Source organism: Hydractinia symbiolongicarpus, chromosome 4, assembly GCF_029227915.1.
Source record: "Hydractinia symbiolongicarpus strain clone_291-10 chromosome 4, HSymV2.1, whole genome shotgun sequence".
NCBI classification, from domain to species: Eukaryota; Metazoa; Cnidaria; class Hydrozoa; order Anthoathecata; family Hydractiniidae; genus Hydractinia; species Hydractinia symbiolongicarpus.
Genome location: NC_079878.1, coordinates 18,873,361 through 18,895,429, shown reverse-complemented (window position 1 = coordinate 18,895,429; position 22,069 = coordinate 18,873,361). Strand labels below are relative to the sequence as shown.

The window sequence follows — 22,069 nt, the reverse complement described above, 5'->3', positions numbered from 1 at the left end:
ACCATTTATATTTTTCTTAGATATAGATAAAGTATTTCCAGAGATTGTATTAACAATTTTTTTGCGTGTTTTTTAGCATTATGTGTCTTCATCCCAATAAGTGGTTTAAAAGTATCACGTGACATTTGCTGACTGGGAAAATAAACTTTTGCAATTTCGTGGCTTATGGTTTTTCAAATTTTTTGCTGAGAAAATTTTTTTTAGGTTTGAAACCAATGTCCCACAGGAGGAAATATTTCGTTGTTAACCCATAGTCATAATAAGTTACGCAACAACTTCTTTTTTGCAGAAAATTAAAAACACAAGATTTTTATCAAAATATAAAATAATTCCAAAACGATTAGTGCCTGCAACCATTTTGGTGGCAGCAGTGGTATGAAAAAAGTCCTATAACTTCAGTAAAAATTAAAATAATGACATTAAAATTGGTATGTGTTTTTAGACCAGTTCAATAAAACGAAGCCAAAAACGTTTTCACTTTTATCATTTCCTGAAATTAGCCATTCTCAGAAGCTTCGAGTTGATAAATCACGAAAGGGTTACACGGAATAAGCAGTTAACATTACGCTTACCAAAAGTTAAATTAGAAATTAGAAGTTTATATTACATGGGTGCTGATACATACAACAGGTTTCCATTAGATATTAGAACAATTTAAAAAGAAATTGAAGTAATATTATATTTAGGTGTATGTTATGAAATTTTGTTTCTTTGTTTTCTAGATGTGTCCTTTTTGAGGAGCGTCTTTACCTAAAGTTTGTGTCCATACTCAATCATTTTCTCTGCCTTTTGTTTCACATTTTCTTCTATTTTTTCCCATCTCGTTTTTATTTAGATTTTAATAAATATCAACTAATTTTTAGCTATTTTTTTTAAACAGGACACATTTGTAAAGCAGATATTTTATCTGAAATGTTTTATCCTGTATAAATATTGATAAATAAATAAATAAATAAATAAAAACTGTATTTGCTTTGCAGAAGTAACAATAAGTTTCAACATAAGCCCTGTGAATGTTAGTCTTTAAAAAAGATGTACACCTTTAGTGCTGTTTTGCTATAAGCGTTCTATCTGATTTCTGAAACTTTATACTAAGTGCCCTACATGCCCAAGTTTTTAACCTGAACTGAGGCTTCAGGTCTTCTAGCTACAACAACAATACAATTATTATTATTATTATTATTATTATTATTATTATTATTATTATTATTATTATTATTATTATTATTATTATTATTATTATTATTATTATTATTATTATTATTATTATTATTATTATTATTATTATTATTATTATTATTATTTATTATTATTATTTATTATTATTATTATTCCGAGTATTTATACAGGATATAGCCACTTCAGTGTTTGAAACACTGTTATCAATGTGGGTCCTGGTTCGGAATGTATACATTAAGTATACACCGGCATTACCTACCCAATTTCCCTCACATGGCATGGGTTGACCCGTAGCTGTAGTAAAGACACTTGCTAAACATGCCCGCGCTGTGGACCGAACCACGGACCTTGTGATTGCGAAGCGAACTCCATAACCACAAGGCCACGCGCAACAACAATGTCTTATCATTGCAAGAACCTCATAGTGAATATTACTTCTTAGTATTGTTTTCCAAAAAAAAAATATTTCTTAAAAGAAACCTGAAAATCTGCAGAAATATATTTATATATGGAAAAGAAAGGTTTCTGTTTGATAAACGAAATCTGAAAATATGCAGAAATTTATTTATGAAGAATAGGTTTCTGTTCACTGCGACAACATATTCGACTAACATACAATGCCTTGCATACCTAGCTAGCAATATACTTAGTCTTAACTGTTTACTGTTATAGGAAGATAGTAAAAAAAATACTTCAGATCCAAATAGCTACCTTGGTTCGTATTTTTCAGGATAACCATTATGATTTGAGGGAAAACACGTCGTTCAGGCAGTCAAATCGTCATAAATAGGGGCTTAAAGGGAACCCGAGGTACAAAATGATGTTGGACCTATATTATAGAGCTTAAAAAGTTAGCTAACAAGTCTTTTTAAATTTTTTAAAAAACTCTTTTCGTTCTCAAGATATTCACATTTAAAGAATTTCAGATTTAATTATGCTGCATGAATTATGATGTCATATTTCAGTAATAGGAAACTTGACATTTATTTTCATCAGTAAATTTAGACCTGTTAAGGGGTGTGCTTTCAAACTTTATCAATGCATAGATATAAAGGTTAATTGATTAACATAAATTTTTTGCCAAAATGACACTCGCTTGCTCGTCCCAGGCCTCTTATTATTCATCAAGAAGGTCCGGACAACGAAAGCCCGTAAGAATACCCTGGTTCAGAGGCAGGCAGAAGATATGGGGTCAGCTAAGGTACAGTTGTTGCTATGGATAATGTGGAAAAAACCCATAGAGGGGGCCAATGAGAATAAGGAATACATTGAGGTGAAAAAAGTCCTCCATAGTAATATGGCCCCGGTATTCCAGGGTAATGATAGAGATGATGTGCTGTATAGGATGTTTGCTCAAATCAAAACAGGTGTGGAAAATTCGGCACTAACCCGGAGTGGCTTTACAATATCCCAAATCCTGCACCTTGACGTAGACTTCCACAAATTGAGGCTAACAAGGGGTTCATCATATATACAAGCAACTAAATGGATAGCCTCCAAGAAGGCCATTATTAACCCAAAAAATAATGATGAGGAGTGTTTCAAGTGGGGCATCATCGCTGGTCTACATCATGAGTAGATTGAAAGAGATCCACAAAGAATTAGCAAGCTGAGACCCTATGTAGGCCACTATAATTGGGAGGGTATAGAGTTCCCTACAAGTATCAAGGATATATCAAAGTTCGAGGATAATAACAAGAAGATTGCAGTGAACGTCCTCTATATAGATGTAAAGAGGATCAACATTTTACGTAGGTCAACGCATAACAGGCGTGGCAAGCAGGTGAATCTACTGTACATCACTGATGGCAAGAAGAACCACTATACAGCTATCAGTCTCTCATGGCTCCTGGGTGTTGAGACCTCTAAAAATACCGCAAAAATGCATTTTTGCCTGAACTGCCTCCAGGCTTTTCCAACAATTAAATCGAGAGATAAGCACCATGGCTACTGTAGGGACCACTCTGCAGTCAAGATCACAATGCCAACGGAGGCCGAAAAAAGGCTATACTATAGGGGCAGCAGTTCAGGGTACCCTACATCTATGCGGATTTCGAGAGTCTACTAGTCCCGGTAGAGAATACAAGAGGCAAAAAGAATAAAAAGTTAAGCAAGCATGTACCATCCAGATTGTGCACATATAGTACCTTTGCCTATGGGGATGTACCGGACCCCTAACGGTTTATAGGGGTGAGGACTGCGTCACCCGCTTTGTCAACCACCTAGAGGATGAGGTAAAGAGGTTGTACAATACATACCCACAGCAGGACATGAAGCCCCTAACAGAAGTCCTAAAAAAAGAACATGACGAGGCATCGAAATGTCATATCTGCCTAAAACCCTTTGATAACTATGAGAATAACCGTAAGCTCAGGGACCACTGCCACTATACAGGTCTGTATAGAGGCGCAGCGCATGCAATATGTAACCTCCAATACAAGATACCCGGCCACATCCCTGTGATATTCCATAACCTTTCGGGGTATGATGCCCCCTGTTTATCCGGGAACTGGTTGAAAAATATGATACCCAGGGCATTGGCTGTATTGACGAAAACACCGAGAAGTATATCTCTTTCAACGTTAAAATCAGGTACACCTCTGGGGCATGGGATATGGCGATGGCGAGAAGTACAAGACAATCGAAATAAGGTTCATCGATAGCTGTCGATTCATGGCATCATCACTGGACAAATTGGCAAGCAACATCATTGGAACAAACGCCTCAGGTATGAAGTGTAAGCCGTGTGCAGATACCTGTCTTGAATTCCAGAGTATAGACGCTGAATACATGGCAAAGTTTTGGTGTAAAACTTGTGAATCGACAAGTACCACAAAGCAGCTTCATAAGGACCATTTAAAGGCAAATATACCATCCATGGCCAAATGTATTGACAAAGATAATGTCTTCAGGCTGATGCTTAGAAAAGGCGTGTACCCCTATGAGTACATGGATGAATGGCAACGATTTGAGAAGTTGGAGCTACCTACCAAGAATGCGTTCTATAGCAAGCTGAATATGAAGAGCATTAGCGACAGGGCCTATACCTATGCAAAAGAGGTATGGGATGTCATTACCCCAGAGGGTGATAATGTTACTATGGGGGACTACCATGACATATACCTGACCATAGACGTCCTACTGTTAGTCGACGTCTTTGAGACATTTCGGGGTGTCTGTTTGGACAACTACAGCCTTGATCCTGCCCATTTCTACTCCGCACCTGGTTTATTTTGGAAGGCAGCACTAAATTTTACGTGTATAAGGTTAGAGCTTCTCACCGATCCCGACATGCTCCTGATGTTCGAGAAGGGTATAACAGGCGAATCAGAAAGCTTGTTGAGGACAACAAGCATGGGTATATATTGGAGGTAGATATTGATTATTCCGAGGAGCTGCATTAGAAGCATCACGAGCTGCCGTTTCTGCCCGAACGAAGAAAGATCCACAAGGTTGAGAAATTGATACCGAATCTAGAGCATAAGCTTAAATATGTTGTACACATCAGGGCCCTTTACGAGGCTATAAAACATGGGCTTGAGCTCAATAAGGTGCATAGGGTCATTAGGTTCAACCAGAAGCCCTGGCTGGCGGGGTACATTGATCACAACACAAGGTTGAGAACGGCCACCAGGAATGAGTTTAAGAAGGATTTCTACAAACTGATGAACCTCTCGGTGTTTGAAAAGACTATGGAGAATATCAGAAATCACTGCAACATCCAGCTGGTCACCAATGAGGACAAGTATATGAAGCTTGTAATGAAGCCTAATTTCAAGGGTGGAAGCAGGTTCAGTAAAAACCTACTGGGTCTAGAGATAGGTAAAGCAGAGGTGAAAATGAATAAGCCCATATACATCAGCCAGGCCATTCTGGATATGTCAAAGCTGATCATGTATGAGTTTAACTATGACTACATGCAGCCCAAATACGGCAGCAAGCTACAGCTCTGCTACATGGACACAGACAGCTTTGTGTACCACATCTGCACAGAAGATTTCTATAGGGATATTGCACAGGACATTGAGGCACGATGCGATACAAGTGCCTATAATCCCGATGATGGAAGGCCACTCCGATAGGGAAAAACAAGAAGGTGGTAGGCCTTATGAAGGACGAGCTGGGTGTTAAAATCATGACAGAGTTCATTACGTTGAGGGCCAAGGCATACGCCTATAAGAGCCTCACTAAGGAATGCGGTGACAGGAAAACCAAGTGCGTAAAGAGTTGTGTAACTAAAAAATCCATCACCTTTGACGATTACCGAAGATGCCTGGAAGTGGGCGTTGACGTCCACAAGAGCCAGGTACTGATACAAAACAGGGGTCATAAGGTATATACCCAAGAAGTGAACATGTTGTACAACCCAATCAAATTAAGACGTTTGCCAGAGGCTATGGGGAAATAAAATGGAGGCATGTCTGTATATAGCCTTACTCCTCCCTATGCTTCAATTGCTTACATACTTTTTAGATATCGACATATAATAAAAGGAATGTCCGACATTACACAAGTATTCGACAATGCCTCTACAGAATATGAAAATATTGAAAAGCCCATTGATAAGCGTCAAATTTTAAAGGAGGCCATACGCAAAGGTAAAGGGCATCTCCTGCCAAAGAAGTGTACGGAAGGGTTTGTTGATAAGGCCCCTGTCTGTTGATAAGGGAGGAGGTGGTAGAAAGAGTACATGCCGAGTGCGTACAAGGTGAGCTTCAAGAGAAAGGGGAGAAGACGTCAAGGGTGCTGTCCACGCATGTTATAAGCCTGTATGCCAGCATGATTGGGAACTTTGTGGATATCGACAGCGTTGACAAGTTACGCAGGGATATTGAGGAAGACCCAATTATTAGGGACTCCATGACTGATCTGGGAATACTCGTATACTGCGCCCTTGGGAGGTGCTTAGCCCCACTGCTTGTGGTGGGCCATACAGCCTGGCATATGAGCAAAAGGAAAGAGAACGTGGAGGATACTAAAGATAACAAAGATGAGCAGCGCGTGTAGTATTATCATCAATCAACAGCAGCCCGAGACCGTAGAAAAAATTGTTGAGGTACACAAAAAGCACCCCGGAAGGCTTGCCCAGGGACACAGACTAGCAGCGCTGATGAGGGAGAGGAAGCTTGGAATAGCCCCACCAAAGAAGGAACCCATGACGTTTAGGGAGTTCTTAAGATACTTCGAGAGAGATTTAAACACCCCCGAAGTCATACTCAAAGGGATAAAAGAGGCCATGGAGATCCTTGATGACCGGGGCCTATACCTCCATCTTGATGTAAAAAAGAAGTAATTTATTACAAGGCTTTTAATAAAATGAGTGAAGAGGAACAAAAACAAGAGGAGAGGGTCATAACCAAGAAGAATGAGGGTCGTGTTGCCGCAGGCAAGAGACTTGCGGAATGGAACTGAAAGAACAAGGTCGACTTAAAGAAGAACGTGGGCAAAGAACCTTCACAGGATGATAAGGAACCTGCCACAGGTTCTAGCAAGTCGTTGTGCAATGTCCACATCTATGGGGCTGGAGCAATAATCGTGATTGCTATGGGGGTAGGCGTCCGGTATATGTTTGGCAGGGGTAAAAACAAACCCGAAAACACCACACCAGAGTCCCAACAGGGGAAACAGGACAAAACCCAGCCTCAGATTGACATCTTCAAGATGCAATAATTTTGCTAAAAAATAACACCTAATAAAATGGCAAGTAACATAGCACCGAAAGAAAAGGAGATGTTAGATGTGCTATATGACACAGTGGTAGACCTTGGTTTCACCTTTGCCTATGCCATGGCAGGTAAAAAATTTTTGACATAACGAGGCCCTTTAAAAAAATGGACACCAACGATGTCCTCAAGATGGTTGCTTATTTTTCAGCAGGGAGAGCAAGTCGTGAAATGGCTGTATCCAAAGGATGGCTACCCGCCAGCATTGTGCCTAAAGCGAAATATTTAATTATTTATTTGTCATAGAGACAAAAAAATATGGAAGAGGAGACCAAAGAGTGCCATAAATGTCTAAAAACCCTACCATTGAACCAGTTCAAGTCAAAGGGCAAAGGGCAAAGGGCAACTTACAAAAGCATACATACCCTGTCTTGATCTCAGTAGGGTATCAAAAGGTACGACGAAACACCGCATTTTCATGCAACCCCTATTCTAATTAATAATTCTCCTACAAGATCATATTCAAGCTCAATTTAATGAGGCGTATACCTGGGAGAACTTCGAAAGACATGTAAATAATAGGGTACTCTTCAGGTACAATGAAACTTTTAATTCCCCAACACTTGCTGACGTCACAAATGCATTACGTCGGGCACAGCATGCTATAACATCCGGGAATCAGATGCTGTAAGCTAAAATATGTGTCTGAATAGTCACCACAAACAATAAAATGAACATAAGATGTTGCCGCGTATGTAAAAATCTAATACCCATACACAAGTTTAAAATTAGGGGTAAAAGTCGAACGAAGAGTTGCATAGACTGCCTTGATAAAGCTAAAAAAAGGTGGGCTGTAGCAAATAGAGATATCAGGGAAGTTGAATATAAGCTCGATCCCCTTGCCATTGATAGGGAAGTTCGGGGTGTTCAACAGGATGAGAATTACTTCATACTGTATGACCTATTAACAAACAACATACCAAAGTATTGCTTGAACTTGCTATCAGCGGTAGGCATCGCAAGCATAGCCTGTGGCTACTCACGTAGTCATATACGGCATTACCAAAGAATCTGAGAAGGCAGAAGAAACAGTTGTTTGTCTGGCATCCGAACGAACGATCAGATATGAAAATGATAGATGAGGAAACTAATATGATTACAGACTGGGATCATATTAAGGCTGAATTGAAAAAATCCGAGTATATATATCTATTCGTATTATCTATGCTTAAGCACACCAGGGCTTGTAGTATTTTGGATTGACCGTTATAAAATCCTCTGGCAAAGTATCGATTATAGAAAATGTCTTCAATTCAATGCAATACCTGTGGGAGCCATTGAGACCTTATTTGATAAACAAAATCAGCCCCTGTTTAAAAGGCAGACCTTGAGAGATTCCTATGTATCCCAAATGCCAGGCAGTATGGAGTTGATCGCAATATGATAATATTGAGAGGAGAAATGGAGGGTATGCTGGGTGTAGTCGCTGACTACACCCACCCGGGTATGCTTGAAGGAGGGAAAAATCCCCATGATGTATTTGTCACGTTGGACGGGGTATTGGAAATCACCGTCATATGTTGGAAACCCAAGGCCGTAGCATTGAATAAATGGTTGACTGGGAAGGGGGTGGAAAAATTACAGGAAACCATTATTGAGAAGGATAATGTCCTTGCCTTCCTAAATGATGAAATTGAGGACAGAGATAGCCAACTTATGGTAATGAGGGATGAGATTGAGGAGCTGAAGCAACGTGCCGTGCCCCACCTCGAAGATCTCCGGAAAGGATAACAGTATGGTGATTATTCAAAAGAATAACGACGATCCCTGGCCTTATCTTGCAATCTGTGGCAACAAGGATGTGTAGCACAAAAAATACGCAATAAGCTTGTTGATTACACCAAGGGTGAGATTATAGTATTGGCTGAAACCCCAAATTCTATTGTTAACTATAATTGGCTGGCGGATGTATCTGCTGCAACCCGGAGAGAGTCAGGCATTTTAGGCTTGGTGAGAATTATACGCATGAAAGACTCCTGGAACTCGTGGAATAGGTGTGGACAGATCTGTCCACACCCAACCAAGCACGATTTTCACTACCCTTGTGGGTAGTGAAAATTATATGCAAAAGTGGGTTGGCTACCACTCCTTCACATGTTCTGGGGGCACTTCAACGTCCTCGGGAATAAGCATCAACTCCTCAGAAACAAGGATCCTTTCGGGGCTGTCTTTCAAATAGTATAAGATATGACTACCTGTCACGATCCTATCCAGCCTATACATCTTTTTACTCCACCAGGCATCGGTTGCGCGTCTTTTAGAGTCACTATGCTCTTCCCCGGGTTATAGCAGATACAAGTACAGACCATCCTCGGGTAGAGGCTTTTCCTCGGATATTCTTCGTTTTTTGCGAGTGGTACATCATCCAGCTTGATCGCTTTGTTCGTTTCATACCAATCATAGTGGTCTTGGAATTGTTGAGACCCTTCACAATAGTATACAGATGCTTGACCCAAGTGCTACTAGTCTCCCCGGATGCTAATTCCTGGGCATCTTGAGGGTTGAAAAGGTCTTTCGGCAAGGACCTTGTTGTAGCTTTCCACAAAGGCCGTGAATGTATGATGATATTTAGTGGTAGCCCTCTCAACCCCTTTGCCCTCTAGGAGCTTTGTTACGCCGGATTTGAACTCACTACTATTATCACATTGGAGTGTCTTGGGGTAATGAAGGGGTCCCGCTTTGTAAATATCTTTGATCATCTCGGCGACCTCACCGGATTTCTTTGTTCGTAGGGGCCTTGCTACCTTATAACGTGAAGCCACGTCAATACCTGTCAGGGTATATTTTTAGGTGTTCCCATACAGCCAGGATAGGGAAACAACAACGGGAACCAAAAACGAAGGCCAATTCCCCATATTGTCGGGTTTTTGAAGAGGTGTAAAAATCCTTCAATTGCGGGGCTTTTTTGTCCGAGTTGATGTAATACTGATACATAGAGTCATCGAGCTCCCTAACTCTTACCCGCCTTCTTCTCCTTTTTGGTTGCAAACCAGTCAATTTTTTTATGTCTATCCCTGATCCATTGGGCCTGGGCCGTATTGAGCTTTTCAACAGCAAGGTCATGATGCCTGCACTCGTCCTCCCCATGCCCTGAGAGTTTAGAAAACAGAAAGTTAGTCCCACTGAACGCCAATGCGTTTATAGCCGCACCAGCCATGATCACCGCTATAGTAGCCATTTTATTAATACTCCACACGGTCCAGCCTGCCATCCAAAATATTCAGCTGGGCGTCCTGTAACAGATATACATAACTTTGGTGATATGCAGCGTGATCCCATCAGTCAGTCTCTGTAATGGTCTACCACTACCATGTAGCACATCGTCAGGGGAGCTCCGAAAGTCGATGAAGAGCGCGTATCTTTCATTGAAGAACTGCCCAATTGTCACATTGGAATTCCCCCGTCTGCCAAAAATGTTCACAATTTGTTCAAGATGATCCTTGGGAAGCATTGAGTGAGAGTACAATTCATTAGGTTCCCCTTCCACCATCATGCTGATCTTCTCAATCTTGGAGTTGTAAAACGTTTCTTTAAAACTTTTCCAGGATCCAAAAACAGTAGCAAGACACCTTTGAACGATTTTGATGGGCTATCAATCTGTAAATTATAGCTTGTTTCTTTTTCATAGTAAGCACCTTCATTCTAAGTACCCTTTCATAGGGCAGGGCTAGTCTCGAATATCAGGACATCATTGCCCTTGCCAAGCCCTCATTAGTGATTTTGTCAAACTCAAGTCTGATATTACTAATTTTATACGTAGCATCGGCTGGTTTGGCTCCCGTGCTCCCCGCGGCTGCCGTCCCTGCATCCTTGATGACGTCACCGTAAGGCGCAAAATTGATTATGAATTGCAGCCGCAGGGCTCTGATTGTCCCGTCATTAGGGTTAATCCCCTCCAATATGAGGTTGTTGTTGCGTTCAAACTTGGACAGCCATAGATCTCGGTACAATGCCAGGATGTTGTAGTCGCCTATATTTTGAACTTCCTTATTGTTTAGAGTAATGCATAGATTTTTCACCAGACTTTACCCTATATTGCTGACAATGGTATGTGTCGTGTTGGTCCCTGTCAGTGTCAGATCAAATAGGAGCTTTAGACTATCATTTTGTGGCATGTTTGGAATGTCAACGTACAGATCTTTTTTCTGGTTGATGGTTGATGGGGTATGGGAAATCTGGACTCTTTGCTGGCGTCCCTTCATACTTTATAGCTGTTTGCTTTCTGCGTAAGGGTCCATCAGTATACCATATGCATTCATTATATATTTATTATATGGGATGTAAATAAAGGATGGCTGATAATCCAGTATTCACACCCGAGGAGGACCCTTAAGCATAATGAGGATAATAAAGGCGATAAAGATGATGCGCAACGGTTGATGCAACTCCCTGGAACACAGCAACTTCCATCAACATCGGGACAGCAGCAGGGTAGTTCGATAGATAGAATTACCAAATCCGTGTTAGAAAAAGAGGTAGGTGATTTTTATTTGCATTTACATAATAATTGGAACCTGGGAAATCTGGATGAAATCCGGATAGATATAAATGTAATTAATGGTAACTTTGAGCTTAAGGATGGGCAGCTTTTATTAAAAAATATAAGGCTTACGAAGGAGAATGGGACCGGGTTCCTGGCACTAAGCACATTGAGAAAAAATGGCCTTACGGCTCAATATATTCGAGATATGGGCTTTACCGAGTATGTCTACACGCCCAACAAGATGGAGGTGGTCCGAAAACTCGCTATGGATGTTAATGCTATTGTTAATGAGGGTTGAGGAGGACCCTGGTGAGATAATTCAGATAAAAAAATATAAATAATATAAGGAGAATTATGCATGATGTTGAGACTCTTACAGAGGAAACTCCATTCTCCGAAGCGGGAATCCTTGCTTAGGAAACCTCATTCTCCGGTAAATTTACCCAGTGTGAATTGAAGGGACTCGATCTTGAACTTCAAACCAACTGAAAACAAGATGCCACGTAAATATTAGAAATTTGAAGGATAGTATCAAAAGGATTGGTAATCAGGTGGATGCCGATGTTCAGATCCATGAAGGCTCGAATGAGGCCATTGAAAAGCTTGAGAGGGGTATTAAAAGGATGAGGGAAGAAAGAGGTGTTTTGCAGGATAAAGTGAAGGAGCTTAACCCTGATATTTACGGCCAACTGAGAAATATTAAAGACACGCTGTTGAAGATCTCCGGGAATGATACAACTCTGCTTGAAAAATTTGAAGATATTATTCAAGGAGCAAGGCCTGGCTATTGCAAGCGTGGTCTCGCTGTGGGTCTACTAATTTCCACCATCTTACTCTCTGTTACAGGGGGAAGCGCCAGTGGTGCCGCAGTGGGCGGTGAAAAAGGGTTCGTACAAAAGCAACTTGAAAGGCTTGGAAACTTCCTGAAATATCTGGCAGGTAAAGCAGGTGCCGCATTGCCGGGTGTTATAGGTACAGTGGTCTTGTTCTTTCTGAGAGTGGTGTCAACTATCTTTACATATGCTGCTAAGCATCTGTACATGGCAGCTGCTGCCGCTGTCGGGTTTGTCTTGCTATACATTAATTAAGCCATTATTTTTTTATAACCATATATAGGCAAGGATTATACCTACCCCTATGGTGATTATTGAGGCCTCGGTGGTAATAGACATGGAATTTGAAGATGGAGTTGATAAGGGGTACCGAACCCGTCATGTGTTTGGCACAGATGCCCAGGGCAGTTGTTGCGCTATGGGTAGCGAAATTAACCTGAATGTTCCAATAATTAAGTGCCTGTCCTTTCCACCCCAGTTGAACGGGGTCATCAAGGTAGGTCGTTGGGACCTTGATGGCGTACTTGGTAAACTCCGGGAATGCCACAGAAATATGAGACTCCATACTCACGTACAGGTCCTGATGTTCCAGGTTTTTTACACCAAGTGGCCATTCACCCCTGTTACTTTTATACTTTGCGGAGTGGTTGTATTGGTAGATGTTCATTCCTTTTCTTGTTAAAAGAAAGGGAGATGAAACAACTGTACATAACCGACATAGATAAACCTGCCATATTTGAAGACTACCTGGGACAGGACACCCATATTTCTCTAAAATCGATAAGCATTAGGCCTGGATGGCTGAACCTATATAGCAACAACGATATCACTATACGGAAGGTGGGGCTTGACCAGAGGGTTACAAGGATTGAGATTATGAATGGCTTGTATAGGATCGAGGGTATTGCAGCTATTGTGAATAGCCAGGCAGAACATAAAATCAAACTGTTTGTATTGAAAAATGCATATTGTAGACTCCGTGTCAGTGACGGGTATGTGGTGGTGATCGGTAGGCAATTGCAAGAGCTCCTGGGATTAACCTATGATCCCGCAAAAAATATTATAAGACTTATTTGTCCACAATTGGATGAAGACGACTGTCTTTTAGATGGCAAAAAATCCAAGGTTCTGGCCCCGTTTTCCACCAAAGAATTGAACACTTGGGGAGAAATGCTGACCTAGACCTTTGATACCCCTGTATACCTTCCCCTAAAAGGGTCTACTGACTATCTTGAGTTTATGCTGACAGATGTCTACCATCATGAGAAAAACGTCACGTTTTTTGACATCACAATGCATTTGCTGATAGAATAAAGATGGATGTCAGTAAACTATATCCGAGTTTGCCGAGTGCACCCTCGCAAGGCTCTGATCAGGATGAGGGACAGGTTTTCGATCTTAAAAAAATTGAGGAAGTTGAACAATATCTTCGGGATGAAATAAAGGAACGTAATAGACTGGCAAAGAGACTGAAGATGCACAATGGATGGGTATGCCTCTGTGACCATGGTCTACTTGGTGTAAGTGTTATTACTTCGGGGGGTTGGCATTGGCGCTATGGTGTCATGCCTGGGGGTCCCATTGGCCTTTGCAATGGGAGGACTCGCGATTGCTGCCGGAATAGGGCAAACGGTCTTCGGAACGCCTCAAAACGGTTGCGTGTTAAGTCTAAAAAGCACGAAGGCATCAGGCTACTCACTGAGGCGAAATTAAACTCTATTGTTGACCTTATCAGTAAAGCAATGGAAAATGGTGTTATCAGCGACTACGAGTATAGCCTAATCTCTTGGGAGAAGGAAAAATACCTGCTGTTAAAGGAACAGATGAGGCAGCGCTTCAATAGAATTGTGAATGCTATCAATGAACAGGAGCGTCAGCAGCTGGTTGCCAAGGGCTGGGAAGAAGGTAGGCAGGATGTATTAAAAAAACTTCAATCTGTGCAAAATGCAAGCACTATCTAGAGTCTCCACCTGAATATAGGCCTTAATTTTAGGAGAAATAGAGGGTATAACAACCGTATGTAGCGAATACAGTTGCTCAGATACCCCGGAAGGTGTTGAAAAACGGCATGATGTATTTTTCATGCTCGAGATAGCCCAATATTTTATAGGTCTAATGGACCTACAAAATATATGTTTTTTCTAGTCCTCACCTAACAACCATTGCTTTTTAAAGTCCTTGTACCGGCATTCTGTGATGTGTGCCTGTGAGTAGTAATTTTTACCTCGTACATACACCCATGAAGTGGCCAGGATTGCACTGACCTGGCAGGGCTCATCGTAGGGTATCCGCATACCATGGAATTTGGCTGTGATCGCGTCCTTGTGGTACTGGAGTTTGGCGTTCACATATCCATCCTTTTTCACAGGCTATTTTGTTAATTTTTTTAAAGATTGACTCTTCGACTTTTGACCATATTTGACGATATTTTGTGATCAATCCGGATACTCCTCAAAATCCAGACTCATTATCGGTGACGTATTTGATTATACTTACTCACCCCATGTGCGGACCAGATTTTAGGCGTCTTTACCCTCAAGGCCACCACGAGGTCCTGTGTATTGGCACCTTACTATATATTGTTTGTCCTTACCTCCATTAGCAGGCCTGGTATCTGATACCGTCAGGTATTCTACATTGATATCGTCAATGTCCGTAACCGTACTAGCAAAATTGTAGAATAGTTTTGGATTGACAAGCTCATTTTCAAATTGCAGCATCTTCTTTATTGTATATCTCGAATGACTGCAGAGAATTGCAAGTCATGGTACATTCTCAGCCACCCCCATTGTACGTCATATGCTCATTTTAGCAGTACCTGCATAACATTTTACCGTTTACCATGAACCTACGTCCGCAGGTACATCTGTCATATGCATCGAGTACCCTTTCACAGTCGTTACATTGTTCCATTTATTTATCACAGTTACAAGGACGATCTATGGCATTAAATTGATCCCAAAGGTCTTGAATTCGCTGTTTATTATACTTCTCCTTCTCTGATTCTTGTATGCATGCCAGGGTTACAAGTGGTAGGGAGAGACCAATGGCGGTAAGGAAGGTCATGAATAACATACTTTTCAAGCTATATTGACAGTTAATGCACATTCTATTATAGGTCATTTTACAACAATTGCTGTAAGATAACGTTTTCAGGTCAACCCCCAATATTTTTTGAGACCTAACTTTTCATCCACTGAAAAGCACCAAGCGATGAACCTATCAGGATGTCAGGCTACCGGAAGAAGATCCTCCTTAATTCTAGCTTTTCGGATTTCCTCCAAAGATGAGCAGAGAGTAAAAACTATCGTGGTTATCATTAGGGAATTACCCTTATGTGCGTGTTGAGTTTTTGATGAATATTAGTATCATTAGGGATTTACCCTTATGTGCACGTTGATTTTTAGAGAATTGCGCTAGAATAATTTTTGGATCTTTTATTCTACTTTTGATGACATCATCAGAATACTAGGTCTTATGTAGATTAATATGGGATGGTATCGGATGGGCGCTGGGTTAATAGGGACTAGGTCTTGGATGGTGACTATTAGGGGATTGTCGTTGACTTGTCAGTGACTTGTTGGTGACTTTGCTGGGGGTTCCTGTGGGGACGTGCGCACGCAACTGCGCTAGAACATACATTTCCCTATCTCTCAAGTAGTCTTGTGGTTATGGAGTTTACTTCGTAATCACAAGGTTCTTAGTTCAGTCCACAGCGCGGGCATCTTTAGCAAGTGTCTGTACCACAGCTGCAGGTCAACCCATGCCATGCGAGAGAAATTGGGTAGGCAATGCCGGTGTATACTTAATGTATACATTCAGAACACAGGAACCACATTGATAACACTGTTTCAAACACTCAAGTGGCTATATCCTGTATAAATGTTGAAAGTAATAATAATATAGAATCTACCTTAAACCTGTCATATTGTGTAGTTTTAGGAGAGGTTTTGCTAATTTAGCTTTACTATAATTCAGAAGCTTGTAGTTTTTGTTTAATCAAAGCTTCTTCTGTGAGAGTTAGACCGTATAACGTCTGTGTTTTTTCTCAACCGAAAGTTGTACCACATAACATTCCGACCGAGAGAATCTTGCAAAAATTTATTTCTTTTATAAAGAAATCTTCCATGTTACCCATATGGGGTAACAGGATGAACAATAAAATTTCCTTTGAAAGGCAAGAAACTGTGATGTAATTTCCCTTTTAAGTTTTGACTTTTTTGTCAGCTAAAAATCGCATCGTTCTCCTTTCATAGTTACTCTAACTAGCTATAGCGAAAAAGTTTAATAATCAAACTTGACCCATTTTACTTATTATTAACTAATAAATGAAATAATAAATGTAGCTACAGGGTAGCCAAGCGACATGTTTAAGAACAACACCGTAATAACACTTCCGCTTTAACCAGCATTATAACGCATTAATAACACTACCCGTTATGTTTTATTTGTAGCAGCGTTATAACGCTGCCCCACTTTCGAATCCTGTTAAACAAAATTCGATCATGAAACAATAACTTGACTTTGCGTTCAACGAGTTTAAAAAGTAAACTGTAGATCAGAAATTTTATTATTAATTTATTTTCTTTCCAACTTACGACATTGTCGTCAGTGTTAGCCATTACGTTGTTATAAAAAAGTTTATTTACAACAACGTGTAATGGTTCCATTTATATTTAGCTACTATGTTTTAGAACAAGCGTTCTAAATCATAGTAGCTGCAAATGTTTCATTTCGTCGATAACGATCTTGTCAATAACCCGTTTGACATATTGTAAGATGAAAACAGGATGGTAGAAAGCGAAAAGATTGCCATAGATTGTTTAAAAATCATGAAAACGGGATCGTAGAAATCAAAAAGATCGCTGCAGTTTGTTTAAATACAGTCAAAACGGCATCGTATAACACTTCAATGATTGACAGTCGCTGTAAAGAAGCGTTTTAACGCGTTATAACGGTTAGAAGTCACAGTTTTGGAACGTCTGTCTGAGCAATATTCGAAAGTTTACTACGTTCGAAATTTTGTGAAATCTGTAACGCTGCTATTAACGCGTTATAACGCTGCTAAATCAAGAGCCAATCAGCACCAGTAAGCAAGATGAATTTTAACGTTGGTATACTTTTTACCCTCAGCGTTATAACGTGTTATTAACGCCGTTAAAATATTAGGTAAAGTTAAAAAGGAAACAGTTGATAATCGCAAACCATGTGACATATATTGAAATTAATTGTCTTTACACATGTTTTATCAAAAAAATGTAAGATACACATTTTATCAATTTTAGTGTAGAGGCAGATGTATTACCGTTATCTATATCTAGTATTTAGGAATACTTACAGAACTCAGAATAAAAAGATATTTAATTTTTTCAATACATGTAATTTCAACCGCTGACAAAAAATGCACTCATGAACGAATAAGAAAAGCCAACAAAGAAATAATTCTAAATTTTATTTGTCTTTTAACTTTTTTTAATTTTCATGCATTCTAACAAATGTAATTTTTGCAATAGTGAATTCAAAAACAGAATTGCTATAGGCTATGGGGATATGACGCAACTTTTCAACCCATAGTAAGCAAGGGATTATTATCACCTAAAAATGTTGACTTTGTTGCTAATGTAGGTTTCGTTGCTCACAATCTTTTTTATTATTTGCAATATCAATTCTGCTTCATGTAACAAGAAAATCAGAATGCTGTAATCATGCTGAATGTTTTCCTTTTTGTGATAGACATTATTTCCTGTGTGGCGATACAATTGTGTAGGTATTTGAAACAAAATTATATTTGTTACCATCGTCTGAGGTAAAGATAGTTTTAATAAAGCAGTTTCCAATAGTAGTTTGATGGCTACTCTTTTAAGCAATATTCCTAAAATTTTGCTTCTCTTTTAAAAGTTATACTCCAGAATATAATAAGTTATAAAAACACTGGAAGTAGAATTAGTATTCATTGATATATAAAAGTAAGAACATTATCTTAAATTTATTTTTCTATTTTTTGACACCATTCTGGACATCAGGTTGATATTTGTTATACTTTTCATTCAGGTTGACAAACATATAAGAAGATTAGACTCTGACTTGTCAAGATTTGAGGACGAATTAAAACAACAACGACAACAACAAGGCTGTGAAGAAGGTATTTTTTTTCGTAATCATCACCCTATAAAAAGAATTATAAAAAACTACCATCCTAAACCTAGTCCAACATTAAATGGTGGAGGAGCAGAGCCGTGATAAAGCGGAATTTTAAAACAAAGATTTTCGTTATCAAACAGTAATGAAAATTTTATTAAAGAAAAAAATCTTTAAAATATGGATAATGAATTGAACATCAATACAATCTGAATGACTTTGTTGTGTATATTTCTTGTTTTCATTGACACAATAAAGAATTTAGGTCAAATCTTTGCCATCAATTTCCCTTTAAGTAATGTCCTATTTTGTTACAAAATTATCAGTTTGATCACAGTAATGTTTAGTTAAAATATTGTAGATGAAAAAAACAATACGATGTATTAAAATGTTGCATTTCTAATTATTCAGGTTCCAGTGAAAGTAAGTATTGTATATTTTATTTTGTATTTACATTCTTTTTTAAACAAATAAATTTGTATGTTGGGCTCTATGTTGGGCTAAATTTTGACACCCTAAGAATAATGTAGCTCTTTATAAGGCTAGATCCTTACCACCCATGAGGGTGTGGTCACTCTTAACTGGTCAGGTGCAAGAATTTGCTGCCTTTTCTCATTGTTTTGAAATCCATAACACGTATTACACTCATGGTTTTAAATTCAAAAGTAAAAAGGAAATAATCATTAGTCAGTATCTGTATTTGTCTTGGATCACCTGTTGCATGTGCACTGCCATCAGTTTATGACGTACAAGAACATCTGTCGTTCAGTTTTCAGCTTCTGCACCGTAAGGTGAGAGTTGCAGAAATATAAAGTTAAAAAGTTGTGGTATCGAATTTTATGTAGTACTTTGGCCAGTGCTTGACCCATCAGAAAGATGATACAACACCAACGACTTCTTTTGAGGAGTTTTACAGGAAGTTTTGAACAGAATAATGATAGCTATTATTACCTTGTTTAAAAAATTAATGTGTGTCTTTATAGAAGGGCGAAAGAGGAAATCAGATAAAACTGAGACTGTTAAGAAGAAAAAGAAAGGGAAGAAAGGAGAGTATGTCTTTGTTAATATTTCTAAATGCTAAAAGTACATGATAATGTTAAAGGGAAGATTTAACCCTATTTTGAACGGATCGTGTAAATAATAAAAGGGACAGGTACTTTCATATCCCTTTTTCAAAAAAAGGACGTGTTCTAATTCATTTTTGATTTCCGCCATTGCCACGCAGGCGGAATCTTTAAAATCGCCGGATGGTAGATAGAGATATATATATAGATATATAGAGACAGCACAGAGCCTGGGACCCGCGATTAGTTAGTCCTAGTATAGATACTGTGTACTTTTTCAGTTTATTCCATGGTTTACAGGCTAATAGTTTTCAACCAATGACAGTACAGTATTACCATTTACGACCCGTCCCAAAGTTGCAATTTTTTAGGTAGCCAGAAAGCCAGTTTTCTTGCTGGAAAGACTAGAACTGCTATATCTGCATTAAGAAAAATGACGAAAAAATACGTATTAATATTGAATTCCTGTCTGTTAAACGTTCCAGAACTAACCGAACATACCGAAAAGTTGAGTTAGGTATCACCTTGAACATTCCAAATAGCTAGCTAGCTAGCTAACATTGAAGAAATTTTTAATTTTGGTGGTGTTGAACTGAATTATAGGTAATTAATATTTTAATTTAAAACGTCCCTGTAGCTACAGTATTTTTCTAACTTAACAGGGAATAGTATTTTAAGTATCTAGGCTAGATATATAAATCATTAAATAATTACAAAGTTATGCCATGCCATAATGATGTATGCTGACTGGGAAAAAATAAAGTATAGCTAGCTATATATGTACCACTTTTGCTAATTACATACCTTCCAACCCTGATATCCTGTAAAATGGGAGATTGGGTGAACTTAGTTTAGAGTTTCTGTGAGGTGCTGCCATAGTTTAGTGCCAAGGGAAAAATTTTAACATTTTGAGCCTCTCTCTAGATCCTAAGAAAAATTTTGCTGAGTTTAGAAGAGGTTGCCGATAAGCTGCAAAATGCCCGCATATGTAAGGGCGAATTTGGGAAAAGCCTGGGTCTCTCCGAAACCGCCCGAAATGCTACGCGGGCAAGCTCCTTGGTTCCCATTTAAATTCTTACAAGAAAAAGGGAGGTGCTATTTTGTCATCGTACTTACAGTTTATTATTTGTGGGATTTTATTACTGCTATTTATGAAATAAATGATATAAAAAACAGTCTTCCACTACCATTCCTCGACATTAAAAGAATAAATTATACATGGTAATAAATGTTTAAAAAATGTTGTTTCGGGTTGATCTCGGGTTTTTCCAGGCGAAATTTCAAGTTTTTGTTAAATTGCCGGAACTCGACCGACAGCCTTGGTTTTTGTGGCATTTAACGTTTATACCTTACGTAAATGTATGGTTTTTATACAATGAAATGCGATATATAAAAGTGGATGACCCTATGGATTTCTCCATGGGTAAACTATTAGTTAGCCATATTTTGTTTGTTTGTCAGTCCGTATTTTGTTTGTTTGTCTGCCAAAAGCGTCTTGTGTAAAACCACACAAAATGTAATGTGATACATTAAGGATGGGCAACCCTGTGAATTTTTCCATTGGTAAACATCATCATCATCATTCTCGGCTTAACGTCCGTTTTCCATGCTAGCATGGGTTGGACGGGCTATATTAATGACCCTCTTCCAATCTGATCTAGACTGTGTTAGATCTAAACTCAACTTCCTCTGTATCAAGTCTGTCCTTATAACCTCCTGCCAAGTCTTTCTCGGTCTGCCTCTGGGCTTTGCCCCAGGAACTATCAAGTCTCTACACTTTCTTACCCAATTATCCTTCTCCATTCTTGATTAGTATATATTAATAGTAGCCATATTTTGTCTGTTCGCTGGACACCCCTTCGTGTGTATAGGAGTCTATACTCTATATTAATAACAGCCATATTTTGTCGACCAAAAGCATCTTGTGTAAAATCACGCACGAAATGAAATGTGATATATAAAGGACGGGCGACCCCATGAATTTTTTCAGGGTTAAACAATTAGTCTTTATATTGATACTAGCTGTATTTAGTCTGTTTGTCGACCAAAAGGGACTTGTGTAAAACCACAAGCGAAATGAAATGTGATATATAAAGGACGGGTGACCCCATGGATTTTTCCAAACATAAACGATATAGCATGATATATGCTGTTTTGAAATTATGTGATTAAATAACTGTCTCCAGGAATTAAATCCTGTCATACCGAGGCTGGACATTGTCTTAACATTTTTAAGATTTTAAAATTTCTTATATTGAAAAAACCCCCGCATATTTTCAATTACATGTCAAGAAACAACACAATTTTTTTACTGAAGTTACATCCTGAAATATTTATTCTAAAAATAACAGTCTTTTTTTTCAACGAAAATAGTGTTTTAAAACAAAGAAAAAAGAAGAAAAAAAAGTAAGAAAGTTTCAGCCTAGAAGCATTGTGCTAGTAAAATTGAAGCAGGTCAAAAACGCTTTTCTTATAGGGAAAAAAACGTGTATACAACCAGCTAATCTAGCAAACTTGTGGATTACAACAGGTTAACAGCTAGTATTTTATAAACGATTTTCAGGTTATAATTTATTTGGAAGTGGGAGGTAAGCTGCTTTAAGTGCATATTTCAAATAAAATTAGCGTCACATACTTTTTAACTTGATT

At 38.9% G+C, this 22,069-nt stretch overlaps 1 protein-coding gene across 2 annotated transcripts in view; it reads left to right on the top strand.

The window, feature by feature from the left end:
* LOC130641639 (inhibitor of growth protein 4-like) overlaps nt 1-22,069 on the top strand; it is a 59,812-nt gene that overhangs the window by 5,563 nt on the left and 32,180 nt on the right. The window contains exons 4-6 of one of the 2 annotated variants that reach the window (XM_057448518.1): nt 18,270-18,360; nt 18,768-18,779; nt 19,340-19,406. In XM_057448518.1, coding sequence (XP_057304501.1) covers nt 18,270-18,360; nt 18,768-18,779; nt 19,340-19,406 — 170 coding nt within the window. The remainder of the gene's footprint in view (nt 1-18,269; nt 18,361-18,767; nt 18,780-19,339; nt 19,407-22,069) is intronic. The other variant, XM_057448519.1, reaches the window with a different exon arrangement.